The sequence below is a fragment of the Populus euphratica genome, unplaced genomic scaffold, assembly GCF_000495115.2.
Source record: "Populus euphratica unplaced genomic scaffold, PopEup_1.0 scaffold1181.1, whole genome shotgun sequence".
NCBI classification, from domain to species: Eukaryota; Viridiplantae; Streptophyta; class Magnoliopsida; order Malpighiales; family Salicaceae; genus Populus; species Populus euphratica.
Genome location: NW_011501027.1, coordinates 24,018 through 40,264, shown reverse-complemented (window position 1 = coordinate 40,264; position 16,247 = coordinate 24,018). Strand labels below are relative to the sequence as shown.

Genomic DNA, 16,247 nt, shown 5'->3' with positions numbered 1-16,247 from the left:
CGCGTGCAATTTATTTATTCATGACTTTTCTTCGTAAATTCTCCAATATATTAGTGAGTAATAATGTTTTTCGAGTGACTATTTTGCGAGATTTTTAATGGAAAACCAAACTAAATCCCTTTACGAAAGAAGATTATTTATATTAAAATAATTTTTTTATTTTTTAAATTTTATTTTCAATATCAATACTTCAAAACAATTTAAAAATTTAAAACAAAATTAAGACAAAAAATTCTTAATTTTTTTACAAAAACAACATTTTCAATGCAATAACAAACATGTCCTAGAACAAACCATTAAACATTTTCTTCTTGGAATATATATGTGTATATAGTGATTTCTTTATGTGGGACAAGGATGCTACACTATTGAACTAGTATTTCTTTCTCATAGCAAAGAGATAAAAATAGTATACATAAAATATATATATTACTAATGACAAAACCTTGCTCTAAAATTGTCTGAAAAACTAATTTATTTTATGTTTGCATTTTGATTTCTTCTATGAAATATATTTTTGCCTATTTTATATTTAATTTTTGTGCCTCTTAAACGCTAATCAAACACAACTTTAAATCTAAATGGCAAATTATTTACTTTGATCATGTTTCATGCCCATGTATCATGTGGCTTGAGAATCTTAACCATCAAAATTCAAACTAGTCCCACTTTAAAGTTTCAACAACGTGTTCTATTATCCAAGTGTTTCTGAATTTAAATGATTTAGAAGAATATTGGTTAGAAATATTTCAAGAATAATAATTTGTGGGGAAAATCTATAACGTGCTCTTAATTAAGGCATAACTTGTTAATTAAGTATTAGATTTTTTTAAAAAAAAAAAAACCATTGCTTGTTTATGAATTATCGGTTTTGGATCTCGTAAAATTAAAAAAAAAAAAAAAGTTCCTAATGTTTCAACCCACCCTACCAAACTTTGGTTTAGAATAACCTATCACCTAATACAAGATTAGGTACGCCATTATACGTGATGGCAACACATGTCACAAGACCATGATCATTTTAGGTCTAATTCCTTGCCAAATCCTCCATGTGGGACATGAGCCAGCACGACTCGACAGCTTACAAGGCATGTTATCATCAGCATTATTGAAATCTTAATTAATAAGATCATAAAATAATTAAATGAAAACAAAACATAATGATGGCCATTTGCTTGATAAGAAATATTTAATCAAGTAGCTTCACTGTTTAATAAATTAATATTTGAATATCTTAGACGGCAGGGATTTCTCGTTTCTCCCTTGCAAGAGCAGTCGCACTCTCATGTACAAGGACACCAGCAATTTTTTTATGTATAGTTTTTTTTGAGCTGTGCCCTTCAACTCTGAGGGTGGAGACAGTGCCAGAGACGGGGGCTGGCAGGGACCCCGGCCTGTGCACAATTATTTTCTCCAGCCTTTTGTTTTGAACAATTTATAGTTTCAACCTTGGAACTAGTAAAATTTATATTTTAGTCCCTCTAGAAAGATTTTTCTAATCCCCCCCCAACTGAATTTTTATTTATTTATATATTCATTATATCGCTAGCCAGTAACCTTTGAGTTGTTGACTAAAAATGCATTATGGGCATTTATTATCTGTCGTGTAGCTAGGAAGAGCATAACTTGTTCGACATTAAGCAAGCAAGATGAACTGGAAACATGGATATTATCAATAAATTCACGTGTCATTTCCCATAATTTTCGATGTCAAGATCTGAAACTTGCCCTTGAGTTCAACCCAAGAAAAGGGTTTGCTTGTTTAAATTATTGTTTTTTTTTGTCTATTTTAAAAGTTTTTTTTAATTAATTTTTTTATTTATTTTCAATTAATTTGTCTTCAGTGTTTTTAAATAGTTCTGGTATAATAACATTAAAAATAAAAACTACTTTAGAAAATAATGTTACTGGATTAACAAAATATAATGTAAAATTAAGACTGGAGTGGTGTCGTCATGTGTGCAACTTGTGATTAGATCCTGTCGTTTCCCGATCAATTTAGAATCTGATCATTAACATAGAGTGGTTGACTAAGCTACTAAGATGCTCCAGAGAGAAGGGACAACTGTAGTGATTGTAAGAATTTTAATGGCAAGTAGCCATAGACATTGGAGACATATCTGTCTCCATCTCTTAATGAGCTGGCCGGCTTCACTCCCCCCCATTAACATAGAAAAAAAGTCCACAGCTTTTCTCGCCGTTGCTCTCCACTCAATCGTGCTCCCACGCATCAAAGAGGGGAGAAAAATGTCAACCTCCAGCTAGCTTCCATGCTCTCTTTTGACCGATAACTCAGAAGTGACCGATAAAAGAAAATGCAGCAAGATGAAACCTCGCATGCACCAGATGGTGAAGGGTCATGTCAAGACAGCACAAGACATGCCATAAGGAGCCTAACAAGTGGTAAGATAGGGCATCGAAAGCTGCAGAGTTACAAGATTGTGAGGAAAAGATTCATCCATTTTAGAAATTGCAGGTTCGGAGCCATTCTAATATTGTGTTTAAGAGTATCAAAGTGGTTATTTTAAAAAATATTTTTATTTTAAAATAATATTTTTAATATTAGTATATTAAAATAATTTAAAAATATTTAAAAAATATTAATTTATCGTAAAAAACATTAAAATTAAATTTCTTTTAAAAACGCTTCTAAAACACAATATCAAATACACTATAAATTTCAACTCTAACAAGGATGCAAGAGAGAAGTTTAGAAGTAGGGTAACAGTTATTTATAAAACACAATATCAAATACATTATAAATTTTAACTCTAATAAGGATGCAAGTGAGAAGTTTGGAAGTAGGGTGACAGTTACTTCATTTAAAAATATATTAAAGTAATATTTTTTAAAAAATAATTTTAATATTATCACATTAAAAAAATTTTAAAATATAAAAAAATAATTTTAAAAAAAATCATAAAACATGAGTTACACCGCAACCCCCAATAACGTTTAAGGCTGTGTTTATTTAGATAGTGTTTGAGAGTGTGTTGATGGTTATTTTTTAAAGTGTTTTTTACTTGAATATACATTAAAATAATATTTTTTATTTTTTAAAAAATTACTTTTAATTTCAGCACATTAAAACAATTCAAAAACATAAAAATAATTATTTTAATAAAAAAAATAATAAAACTTTAATGAAAAACCATTTGAAACATAGTTTATTCATAAAGACAGTTTTATCTCAATCAAAGTTTTCAACCTAACAAAGATGCGTCAGTAAACAAATACTCTCTAAATATATGTGAATATATATATATATATAATGTTTCCTTCTCCATATATGATAAATACAAGTGGGAGGATGACATTGCTGTAATGACCAAGACTTTTTATGCAGCATGTCACCAACAAACTTTGAAACCGGTTATAATGGGCTCCATTATTTTGGATCAGCCCATCCAAACTAAACCTCAGGACTTTCAATACAATTATTACGATCTTTCGAGTTCTCGCAATGCAATTATCCACTCGGAGACACCATCCATTCTTCCCACCCATTTCAAGATGCAAACCAACGCCCTCCTTTCCGATCTTTCAAGTTTTTGGTATTTTTATTTTTTTGTTTTAGAAATGTTTTTTAATTTATTTTTATATTTTTTATTCAAACTAATACTTTTTTATATTTTTAAATTATTTTAATGTGTTGATGTCAAAAATAATTTTTAAAAATAAAAAAATTACTTTAATATATTTTTAAATAAAAAAATAATTTGAAAAACTACTAATACCACAGTCTCTTTCATCAATAAAAAGAGCCTTTTCTCTTATTATCCTTTATAGATCTATTTTTCAATACATATCTAATAATTTGAGTTGTGAGAATCAACTTAAATTCATATATTCTAAAAAATATTTTTATTTTCTCAAAAATAAAATGATATCATATATCATTAGAAATTTTGTCAACAACTCTATATTTTTCTCTCTTCAACCCCTAAGAGTTCAATCATATGCAGAAATGACATAGATTCATTAAAATAAAGTAAAAGAAAAGGCAAACAACATCAATTACATAATTAACATTGTTGTAATTATAATTATTATAATTGCTCTAACATCTGACTCAATTTAATACAAAAGTTATTGGCCTGTTGGTCAACTCGTAGGTCATTGGGTCAACCAAGTCTGTTATTTTTGTTTAAATGATAGTTATTAAAGTTTTTCTTTTAATATTTTGGTTTTGACTCGATGAAGTTTGAACTAAATTTATTCAAATCAATTAGATTATAAGTCAAGTTAAGTCAAGTTATAGAATTATATAAATTTGATTATGTAAAAAAAAATTAAAAATGAAACTTTGTTTGGATTAAATTTTATATCACTTAGTTATTAAATCAACCCATTAAACCGAAACAAATTAAATAACTATGATAACAACAACAAACCATTAAGCATTGTAAGATCCTGCTACAAACACAATTAATAACTGTAACAAGAAATCATCAAGCATCATCCATCATAATACAATTCAAGTTGAATGGTAAGGTATGAAATCTTCATCCTACTAATCCAATACTAGATTGATGGTATAAATCATCTTTATCATGTCAAAGAATCATTTCAATTTAATAATTTAAACTATCAAGTGAGGTTTTAATATATAATTTATATTATTTTTTAGCATATTTCTCATATGAAAAGTTTTCTAGACTTCAAACTTGAATATATTTATATTACCATGTGTTTTATTTTTATCAAGTAAATAAAGATTGTAAAATTTGAATTCATGAATGTTTAGTTATCAAAACTCCAATATTATATTAAAACTCAATTCAATAACTTAAATTATTAGATAAAATTCTAAAATATAATTTATATCACTTTCTAACACACATTATTAAATTTAAGCCTTTCATATCCATTTAACATGAATTGCTATCATTTAAAACTGACATAGATATTAATTAACAGCCACAACATTTTTTTTAGGTTTCTTGCATATTTATCCTATTATTAATTAGTATTAATTAGTTATAGTATCCAAAAATATTAAAATAAATAATAATAATAATTATTATTATCTTATGATATTTGAGAGTGTAATAACAGTTACTTTTTAAAGTGTTTTTTTTTAAAAATATATTAAATTAATATTTTTTTTTAAATATTTTTCACATCAATATATTAAAATAATATAAAAATATCAAAAAATACTAATTAAAAACAAAATAAAAAATTTAAATTTTTTTAACAAATAAACATACCATTATATATATATATATATATAAAAACAACCAAACAAAGAAACCATTCGCTTGTCGCAGCCCACAGAATATTTAGTGCCCGTTTGATGTTACGTAATCTAATAATGATCGCCTTCATGTTTCACCAATAAAAACATAAAAAACAATGTATTTACTGCGGTGTATTGTATTGTAAAAAATAATGTTTGATATTATAATAATAAAAATATTGTATTGTCAACAAAATGTCCCTCGTAAAAGCTTCAATTTACTGATTGTATGTTAGTTTTTTTTTTTTTTAACTCCATTCGGAGTTTATGTTTTTTTTTCTAAATCCCCATCCCCTTTAAATAATTAAAATTTTTAATTAGATTATTTTTTAAAATAATAATTTTATTTTTCATATTAACATTGTTTGATGAAAAGCTTTAAAACTTGGTCCTTTTCTTTCTAAAATAATTGTCCAACAACAAGAAGAGAACAACCATCAAATTTATTATTTAAGGCTACATACACGCATGATTTTAAAATGTAATTAGGGTTAACTCCCCAAAGAAAATATTTTTATTTTAAAAGTAAAAATAATATTATTTAAAAAAATTAAAAGTCAAAGAATTAATTAAATCATCGAATTAACTCAGATTTTTAATTAAATCTGTTATTTTTTTTATTCATTCTTGATGAATTTAGATTAAAATTAATCAAATCTCAAATTAATTATCGGTTAATTTTAGGTTTTTCAAAAAATATACAAATGGAGTGCTGAGTTTTTATTTTATAGAAAAGGGAAATTAAAGAAGAAGAAAGAAAAAAAAGTGGTTTAATATATTCCTTTTTCTTTCAAATCCTACAAAAATTTAAGCCTTTTTGTTTGAATCTGACGAGCAATATACCTCAGCGCCTCAATTTCTTTTTGAACTTCAACCAGATTACAATCAGGTACTCCTCTCTCCCATGAAACAACCATGTGGTCTCTTAAAATCACAAATTCTATTGGCCGGAACTACATTCCTCAATCCCGAGAAAGGTCACACGCAATCACAATCCCCGTCCATATTATTTAAAGTATTCTAGCACACGCAGTATTGTTTCTCGGATTTTCTAAAATACCCAAAATCACTAAAAAAATAATATTTCCTTGATTTATTGGTTTATTATTAATTAAAAAAAAAAAACAAGATTTAGAAAACCCATGAAACACGGCATTAGCCGATTCTTCAGCCTTCCCGCATCTCAGCTAGCTAAGCCAACACAGAAGAAGTTTCTCTCGATTTTTTCTTCACTTTCTCGCCATCTTTCCCGGAAAATCTCCGATCAGGTAAATTTGTCACTCAAATACTCTGCTTAGAGACTTCAGCTCGCGCTGTTTTCCTTCTTTATTCTGAATTAAAATTTCCATTTGAGTGATTTCTTCTTAGTTTCAGCACTTTAGCTTCGTAATTTTGTTAAAATATTTTATTATTTTGTAATTGAGACTTTTTTTTTTCTTCTAGTTGTAGATGTTAAATAAGGAAGGTGATGGGGGAAAGGAGTATTTTCGCAAACTTTCGAGAAAAGAACTTCAAAGTTTGTGTAAGCAATGTAGCTTGCCTGCTAGAAAATCAAGCTCTGAAATGGTCGAATCGCTCGCCTTTTACTTTATGGTAATAATTTAATGAAAAATTTCAATTTCTGTTAATTATTTGCTGTAGTTGTTGAGGATGTAATTAGGAAATTAGGCAATTATTTTTTTTGGGGGTTAAATTATCAGCGTGCTTTTTCTTAACTTAATTTCTATTAATTGCATGCCTAATTTTGATGCAGCGTATAACAAAAGAAAGAAACAAGCTCTCAAATTATAGCTCTAAACTGTAGAGATAACTCTGGTCTTATAAACTGTAAATAATTCCTAACTCTAAATAACATACAAACTGATTAAATAGGAGCTAAAACCGACATGGTTAATGTAACATAAACCAAATAAAATTCTGAAACCTCAGAAAGGAATACAAAAATAATTAGGAAAGTAATGAGAATTCTGAAACATCTTTTGGGCCTAATTTCGTTGTGATCTCTCGGCTTGCCCTTGCCTGCCAATCCTATAGGGAACTGGCTTTTAGAACGCGCTTGCAAAATTTCAGCTAGATTCAATTGCTGTATTAAAAGTCATGTCTGTTTTTGTGAGAGATCTTGTTTGACTCGTCCTCACTTCTTCTTGGGATTGGACATTTGATACACGTCCTGCGTCAATTTTGTAGTGTTGTTGTTGAGATTATTTTTGTGTTTTATGAATATTTGGTGTGCTAATTGATATGAATTCTTTAGGAAGAAAGTTTGAAATAATTACTAGTTTTGTTTGTGCGAGGGAAGTTCATTTTGGTAGAATCTGTTTCATTCTTGAAGAAGTTATCATTTTTTTTTGTTAGCATGCTTAGAAAATGCTTTCCAAGATTTTTGAACTTATCCGTGTGTTTTACATGCCAAATTTGTAGTCTTGTTATTATTCAAAATTATTGGTGTGTTTTATGGATTCTTGGTATGCTGATTTCTGTGAGCTCTTCAAGGAGAAACTTTGAAGTAATCACTAGTTTTTGTTAAATAATGAAATTTGGAATTGATTTGATTGATTGTGGTTCATTCTCGAAGAAGCTATCTTTTTTTTTTTTAATATGTTAAAATTGTTTTGTTACTTTCAACCTTATCTGTGTGTTTTAAACGTACTTGAGGAGGTTGTTGTGAAAATTAGACAAGTATTAGAATTGTTTTGCTTGTTATGCTAGTGGCTACGAGGGTTTGATTTATTTATTTTTCCTCTTTTCCCTTACAAGTTTTGAGTTCCACTTTTCTTTTGAGATTAGTTAAAATGTATTTGCTTGTAATAAGTACATTGAAAACTGATGTTTGACATATTTGCAGAGGAAGGGTTTGAATTTGGTATCGTCAGGCACAAGCATAGATGGGGTTCAAGATGCTTTACTTCACACATCTTTGATGCCACCAATGCAGCCTAAGCCTGCATTAAATTCTATAAAAGGTCTGTGCCTTTGCAAACACCAAAATCTGATTCTAATTTCTGTGATTTTAGGGTTATTTTCCTGGCTGTAAATTGTCTTTGTACCAAATTGGTATAGATTCTGATGAAAATCGATCATTATGTCTGTTGCAGATAGCTTTGAACTCAGATCTCGTCCTGGAGAGGAGATTTACAAAGGAAATAGAAATTTCAAATGCAATAATTTGAAAAGTTTTGCTGGCCCTGGAGCTTATAATAAGGTTTGTTTCTTTTTATTGATGTATTTGTTTTTGGGTGAATGTGTTTAAAGATTTGAATGATTGAAATGCTTCCAAATAGACCATGCATGATGCATATACCTCCTTTTTTATTGATTCAAAATGTCTTAAAAGCTGTTTGTGTTAGTCAACACGAGAGTTGTTAGAGGGTGATATTAAAGCAATCTGTTGATTTTTATACCTTTTATCCGCATTATAGGTGCTGCAACCTCCAAACTCCTACTTGTTAATTTTATTTTCATTATGTATCTACAGGAAAGCTTTGGCAGCTTAATTAGTAATTTCCAAGAGCTATCTCCATCTCAGTTTTTTTCTCAATCCGCTGGGAGTCATGTCAACTTTAAGAAGCCATTAAGCCTTGGTGGCAGGGTAGAAGATTCACCCCAATTTCATGGTAGAGACATAAATACTGTAGCCTGTTCTAAAGAGATTGCCTTTCCTTCTATTACAACTAGTGCAAATGTTCCGGCATCTTTTGAGTTTCATGTCAGTTCAGAAGAGGGGATCAAACTTTGTGTTGATTTGAATTCAAGCCCATTAGAGTGGATTAAGAAATATAAAAATCAGGTTTCATTTTGTGACAACGTGGTTAATACAAAGTCTCGAAGTCTTTATGAAGAGCTTGGGTGTATTGGAGAGAGTAATAAAAAACTGAAAAGTTCTGTACTTCAGAATACTGATTCTAGCAAAAATAGGGATGACTCTGTGCAAGCTGAACCTTCTCCGAGTTCAGTTGGAGAAAAAAATAGTCATGCAAGGAATGGTCATCCAGATGGAGGTTATAATTCCCTAATCTCATCACCTGTAATACCATGCAGTGTAGCTGTCGATGTTTCCTTGTACTTAAAGGAGGATCCAGGACTTGCCTCAGCCAAACCCAGTTCTGATGGGCAGAATCGCAAAAATTTGAACACTGAATCCTGTAACGAAAAGGAGTGCATAGCTGCTTTTGACTCAGATATTACTGATACTCCATTAGAAAAGACAGCATGCAATTTTGCTGTCAACTCCATATCCAATGGTTCCTTAGATCATATTGCATTGATGCATCAGAGTTCAAAGTGGGATGATGAAGCCTGTGAGAATTCAACCCAGCAGAACAGTTGTAATCTGGAGAATGCTAGTGTTGTGTTTCCAGGGTGCTTTATGGAGATGCAGTTATCAGAAACTGGGAATTATCACAAAGATGCATCATGTTTACCCAATAAAAATGGCGAATTCTGGGATCCATACGATTCAAAGCACAATAGAGGATCTGAGCAAGATGGATTAGCCAACTCAAGTGAGAATGATCATTGCAAGAACCAGATGCCCACATGCTCCGAAGAGCAGGTTATACCTTTTCTCCTCTACTTTACTCAAACATACTTTGTTGCATTTGCATGGCTTTTCTATACTTCTACATCTAGATTTTAAAGTGTGGCATCTGGCTATGTCCTGTGTCCTGAATGTCTTCCCATTTTCCTCGTATTAGACCATGGAGATCCAAGGTAAATCACGAGGCAATGTACTAGGCTGAAGTTATTCCAAATTATCAAAAATTTACGGGTGAGAGTTTCATCTTGCCCCATTATCTGAACTAAAATAATGTTGTCACTCTATCTACCAAAATGGATTTGCAGCCCCTCTATCTACCAAAATAAAAAAGTTTTGCAATATCTTATCCTGTGATTTTGATGATCTTAGATGATCCTTGGGTTAAGTTCTGACTAATTCAAATATGTCAGTGAATGTTCCAAAGCTATTCTGTAGAATGGCTTTAGTTCTGACTTGTGCTATACGAGGTGTCCACATCTACTATTTTGTTGGACAGTTCATTCATTGTAATCTAATTATGGGGTGCTCTATATCAGCTAAATATTAGCATTTGCCCCTGAGATCATGATTCAGATGATTTGTTGTTGCTTCTATCTGACATGTTTTTGCTTTAATTTTGTTTGTGTTTGTTGCTTGGGGAACTGAATTAGAGGTAGTTTTATGTGTTCTGCGATGCAAATTTCCCTCTGTTTTGTTGACAGAACTGCAAGTTTTGAACTGTCAGTTAGCAATTATCCTTGATTTGTATCGTGAGATTCACAAATTTTAAGCAGAAGACAGTTTGTATATCCACTACTCTTAACTCTCTCATGGCTGGTCTCTTTGTATAAGTTGGGCAAAAATCTTCCTGTCCCTATCATGCATTGATCTTATGCGCTGCAACAGCATGCAAAAGAAGGAATCCATAAGTTGACTGCTATATGGAAGCTTGTTGAAACATTTTTGTTTGTTTAAATGCAAGATTCTAATTCATCTTATGTGATTCCAAAACTTTTGTTGTAAGATATCCACATCTATTTTTGGTTTCTGCCAAGTATACCTAGTGAACTTAATGAGTTAGAACCACATTCTACCTTTTGCAGGAATGGAGCAATGCTATCAATGGCAGGGAGAGTTCAGTGTAATTTATTATTCTTGTAAATTCTAATTTACTTCTTTTTATTTATGCTGTTATCTGATTTTATGCAAATCTGCCTCTTTCAGATGCTCGCAGGTTGATGACTCATTTGATAAGACTTCTTTAAAGTCTGGTGTTATCAAAACAAGTGAAGAACTCCATAGAAAGAGGCCACATATATACAGAGTGAGTCAGAATGGCCGTCGCAAAAGCGACACGATAATTTTGAGAAGCACAAGGCGTTCTGCTGGAAAAGTCCTTCCTAGAAGATCCATGAGGCTAGTCTCCAAGGTACTCTCTCAATGCATTACTTTGGCCATACTACTAATTATCACAGATGGACACCTTGTTGAAGTGGATAAGTAATCATGACTTAGGCCATACGACTACCTGGTCTACAATGACCTGTATTGGCACCAGAGCGGCTAGTTTTCACATCTTATGTTCTAACCTTTCACCTTTTCATTTCCCTTGACATGTTTGTGAATCCTTGCTTGTTTTCTTTCTTTTTGTTTCAGTGAGTTCACGTTCTACATGCTGCCCGCATCAGAACAATTGGATTGATATTATTGTCTGGCTGTTTCCAAATTTAGGGTACAGTTTATGGTAAGTACAACACCCTTTTAACTACTACTTTCCTTAGGCGTGAAACATGCCGACTCTCCCTTTGCTTTCTGTGTGATGTTTAAATGATGCGTGTCTCAATTGACTATTGTTAAGCAGTCTTTAGATAGAATCGCGTTTAGAGTTATAAAAGGGAGTCATAATATACGCAAAATAACTGGCTATGATGTTTGGCTTTATTCATTCAATACACACGCATGCCATCCATACATGCAGGTATGTATGGCGATAATTGACTTTATGACTGTCTTAATGCCCATCTTACTTTCATTGAGTTGCAGATTCAACATTTTTTGGAGATCAGTTCATACACGAAAGAAAACTACAGCGCATTCTTCAAGGTAGTTAAAGCCTTATAATTTTTCTTCTGCCACACAGCAGTCACAAAAGCAATCTGATTACGGAATTACATGGTAATTCGGTAATTATCAAATTGTTGTTTTTTTATATAAATTATCTGTACCATATTTTTTTGGATTTGTATATTTTTGGAATTTTCTAACTTCTGATTCATTTATGAATTTCTTAAACAAAATATTCTTGGAATATTATTCTTCTTTGCCTTGATTTTTAAGTGTTGTAAGTCCATGTGCATTGCGTCTACCAAAGAATTGATCCGATGCAAGCGGAACATCTAATAGAAAGTCACAGAATATCCAGATAATAGCCAATAATTCACAGATCATGTTCAAGTAATACTATTTTGTTTGAACTGAAACCAGTTGCAGTGTTACAATACTCGCTGCTGATAGACAAAACAACGAAAGCCCTCTAACTCATTCAGCCCCCACTCCCTTCTCTTCCTACTTACGTAGCGTAAGCTGCTGAAAGCCCTCCCCATTTTCATCCAGACACTCTGCCATATTGCAATTACCATTCTGCAATCTCAAGGGATTTTTTTTGTTTGTTAAAAGGGTTTTTTCCTCTTTTGACTTTCAGAATTCGAATTAAATTTATTTCTTAGAATGCACCTAGCTAATATTGGGAATGCATCTAGCTAATATTGGAGGTGATTTTTTAAGGTCGTTTTAGTTAACGTGCAAATTGGCTGGAAGATACTTACTATTGGAGAGAGAAAAAATCATTCTGCTTGAATATTACTTCTTCTGCATGATGACCATTTGCAAACCTAGTTGGTCAAGGCAGGTTGTTCGAGCTCCCAGTTGAAGCACGGGTTTTGAAGGTAGAACTTTCAACTTGGATTTTCCAGGTTGGGGCTACCCTGAAGATCCAATGGGCTTTGCTATATAAAAAACATGACGCTCACCGAAGGTAAAGTTTTGAGATTTCTCAAGTTGAAAGTTAGCTCCTCTGAGTACTTGACTTTCTCTTATCTAAAATTATTGTCTATTAGAATCAGTTCCACCGGATCCTTAGATTGTCATTAAATGTTGTCTAAATATTTTAATAATGAATTGTCAAGGGGGAAAAAGGGTTGTCTATGGAGTACAAAACATACGGGAATTAAGCTTCCAAGCCCCAAAAACTAATTGAGACAGTTGTCCGTGTTTATCGTCATCGTGCTCTGCGACAAGCTACTAGGTTTGCGCCCTAACTATCGACAATTAGGTATCCCATCTTTCAAAATTGTTCAATTTGATTCTCCTAGCTAAAAGCATCACAAATTTTTAATTTATCAAGTTCTCTTCAAAACAATGTTGTTAATTGCCTAAATACAACTTAAAGTCAGGTTAAGAAGGCTCACTTCTTTCTTTAACTTTCTAGATCCAAACCTTAGAGCTAGTATTCATGGAAATTTATTAAATTTATATGAATATACCAAGTCAATGTTAGGTCTCACATTTAAGATCATCTAGAGAGAGATTTAGTGTTAGATGACCCGAAATATTTTCGAATAAAAATTACATAACACAAGTTTTAGACAAAAAAGAGGGGAGGCAGTTAATTTTCTAATGGGTGGCTGGTGAGAGGACAAATTAAATAAAAGTTATTTTAAACATCTAATTGAGAATTGGCTGGTACTTTATAGACTAACTAATATGTGTGTTTATTTTGCAAAAAAAATATTTTTTATCTAATTTTTCTATGTTTATTTTTGGTAAAATATTTTAGATCACTAAACAACATAAAATATTTTATGATCAGTTTATTAACTAAGATTATACATCAAATATTTCATATATAGTAATTCATTTATAATATCATATAAATATTTCAATTATCACAACGATTATATTATAATTATTGTCGCCATCATCACTTTCACTTTTCTACCACCATAATACATCATCATTCTATATTTTTTAAGTGATTACTTACTAAAATTTTTATTTTAACATATTTTGCAAAACAAACGTACATAATTGTGTTCAGCACCTACTTTATTTATGCATGGAGTTATACATTTCTACTTCCTTGCATTTAAATATTGATATACAGGAATCAAAATAGAAAAGGCAAAAAACGGGAACTTATGAAGACTACATATAGATTATGACCTGAAGTTTCTTAGCTAGTGTGACTACTGACTACGTTTTTTATCATATTAATGATTCATGGCAGAAAATTATAAAGATTCCAACAAACAATGAAAAAGAAAAGACATATAGATCTGTATATCTGTTTTAAAATCGTAAACATGTGCTGTTTTCTTTCTTTTTTCTTGGACTGCCTGCTGCTTTAATTTAAATATGTACTTGTGGGGCTCAAGGTGGATATATAACCTGTTATTCAATTTAACAACTCTCAAGTTCACATTCTTAAGTCAAAGCGCACAGACCCATTAACCATGGTTGCTCTCACTTTCCAATTCTCTCTTTATGAAGAGGGTTTTTTTCATGGTGATTTTGTTGATCTACATAACTCATTCTTGCACTTGGATTTCTCGACGTAGAAAGCTTGTCTTAACAATTACAAGTAGGGATAGTAATGGATATTTACAAATCGAGTTTTTATTATATTAATACTTCATTTATTTCCTAATAAAGTATTAAAGTAAGAGATTTTGATATTTATATCAAAAAATCACAAAAGAAATTGTATTTTTTTTTCAAACAGTCAAAAACAAAATAAATTATCTCGTATAACTGAACCCTTAAATTCATTGATGCTGAAAGAATACAGAATAGTTGTGTGCTTTGTTCTATGAAGAGATAAATCAAGATCTGGAAGGTATATCTATGTATACCAACAAAATTTGGGTATGATTTGATTGCTCCTGCACTTCACAAGTCTTTGAGGTGATTTTATTTTGTGATATACAATTTCTTGGTTGCTTCATTCTTCACGTCCATTATTCTTTTGGGGTCACACGGATTCCTGGTATCCCAGCCAACTAGGATTGGCTTCAAGTTTGCTGCTTAAGTTATTTGATCCACCCAACAAAATTATATCCCAGCCAACTAGGATTGGCTTCAAGTGTGCTGTATTATAGCTTATGTTATTTGATCCACCCAACAAAATTGAATATTCTAATATGAAATAATCATGACTGCTTGAGAAATATATTGAGATGCACAAAAGTAGAGGAAGCATGGAGACAAAAGAGAAGCATTTATTAAAATTTGGCCTAGTTTGACCCAGTATAAGGTTTAAGTTACGGATTCGATTTATATATTTAATGAATTAATATAAAAAATAAGTGAAAAGGTAAAAATAATGTAAATTTAAAAAGAAAAAAAGAAAAAAACCAAGTAATTTTTAACTGGATTGCAGGTAAATCAAGACTTTCCCTTATTTATTGTGAAACCAACTTGGTTTGGATCTTGAATCAACAAGGTTTTGTATTAAGCTATCAGGTAACCATGGTAAAATTGGAGCTAAACTTTTATTTTTTTTTAGATATTTATTTATTTATTTTAGACTTAATTGAACATGGCTAAGTTTGTCTTTTAATGAATCTAAGGAAAAAAAAAAGATTTGTATTTTAATAGAAAATGGGTTTTTATTTTAATCCTTAATTGTCATGTGGAAACTTTGAATCACCCTTGACATCAAACTCAAAATCAAAGCAGAAAAGCTTAAACCACCAAAATAAGACAAGAATTAGAGCAAAGACACGAGTTATTAGGTGTTCTTGTTTTTTTTTCTTCATGGAACTGCAAAAATTGGCTGGCCCCCCTACCTTAATTTGATGTTGTCATGCCAAATCCCCATGTTACGCCACTTGCGTATCCCTTGAAACCGGGACTTATTTTTAGGTTGGTTATTATGGATTTGTCTTATATGCTAATTTAATTTGAACATCACCGAGTACTTTCAAACATAGTTAATTTGCACATGAGTTTCTGAAGTGGTTTCGGTGAGGAATTTCTTGATTTAGTATTTGAGTTTGATTTTTTTTTTTGTGTATGTTTATTATTCTTGTGATATTTTATCTATTTATTAGATTTATAAAATATTTATTAAGTTTAAAAATTAATTATAATATATGTAAATTAGCCCGAATATTTTGATTTATATATAAAGAAAACATAGTTATCTGGCACAGTTAGATTATCTTTATCTGATGCCTATCTACTTTACTCTTTTTAGGGTTTTATATTGAATTGTTTGGAAGTTGATGTAGTCAAATCTAAGTAATTTAATGGGTTATCATGTAATTTAGTACTTGAATAAGACTCGGTCAACATGTTTTTTATAATAAATACAAAGTCATTTTGGTTCTATTTTATTATTTAAAATAATATTTTATTGAAAAAATAATAATAAACCAAGGTTCATATCTAGATTGAAGAGTTAACTCTTCTTGTAACCATGTTTTCAAA

The 16,247-nt window shown here is 30.7% G+C and overlaps 1 protein-coding gene across 4 annotated transcripts; it reads left to right on the top strand.

Annotated features, from left to right (window-relative positions):
- The first annotated feature begins 6,335 nt into the window (after positions 1-6,335).
- On the top strand, positions 6,336-11,833 carry LOC105117077 (uncharacterized). 4 transcript variants are annotated; one of them, XM_011014621.1, is made up of 9 exons: positions 6,419-6,510; positions 6,686-6,835; positions 8,088-8,205; positions 8,338-8,444; positions 8,718-9,794; positions 10,862-10,899; positions 10,983-11,174; positions 11,415-11,502; positions 11,796-11,833. In XM_011014621.1, exons 2-8 carry the CDS (start codon positions 6,692-6,694, stop codon positions 11,458-11,460), a joined length of 1,722 nt encoding a protein of 573 aa, XP_011012923.1. In that variant the 5' UTR covers positions 6,419-6,510; positions 6,686-6,691; the 3' UTR covers positions 11,461-11,502; positions 11,796-11,833. The 4 variants fall into 4 exon arrangements, 3 of the variants coding, with proteins under 3 accessions (XP_011012924.1, XP_011012922.1, XP_011012923.1); XR_840671.1 differs by lacking the exons at positions 11,415-11,502; positions 11,796-11,833 and adding an exon at positions 9,937-10,010 and having other exon boundaries at positions 6,336-6,510; positions 6,692-6,835; positions 10,983-11,032; XM_011014620.1 differs by lacking the exon at positions 11,796-11,833 and having other exon boundaries at positions 6,337-6,510; positions 6,692-6,835; positions 10,983-11,187.
- Positions 11,834-16,247: the final 4,414 nt, after the last annotated feature.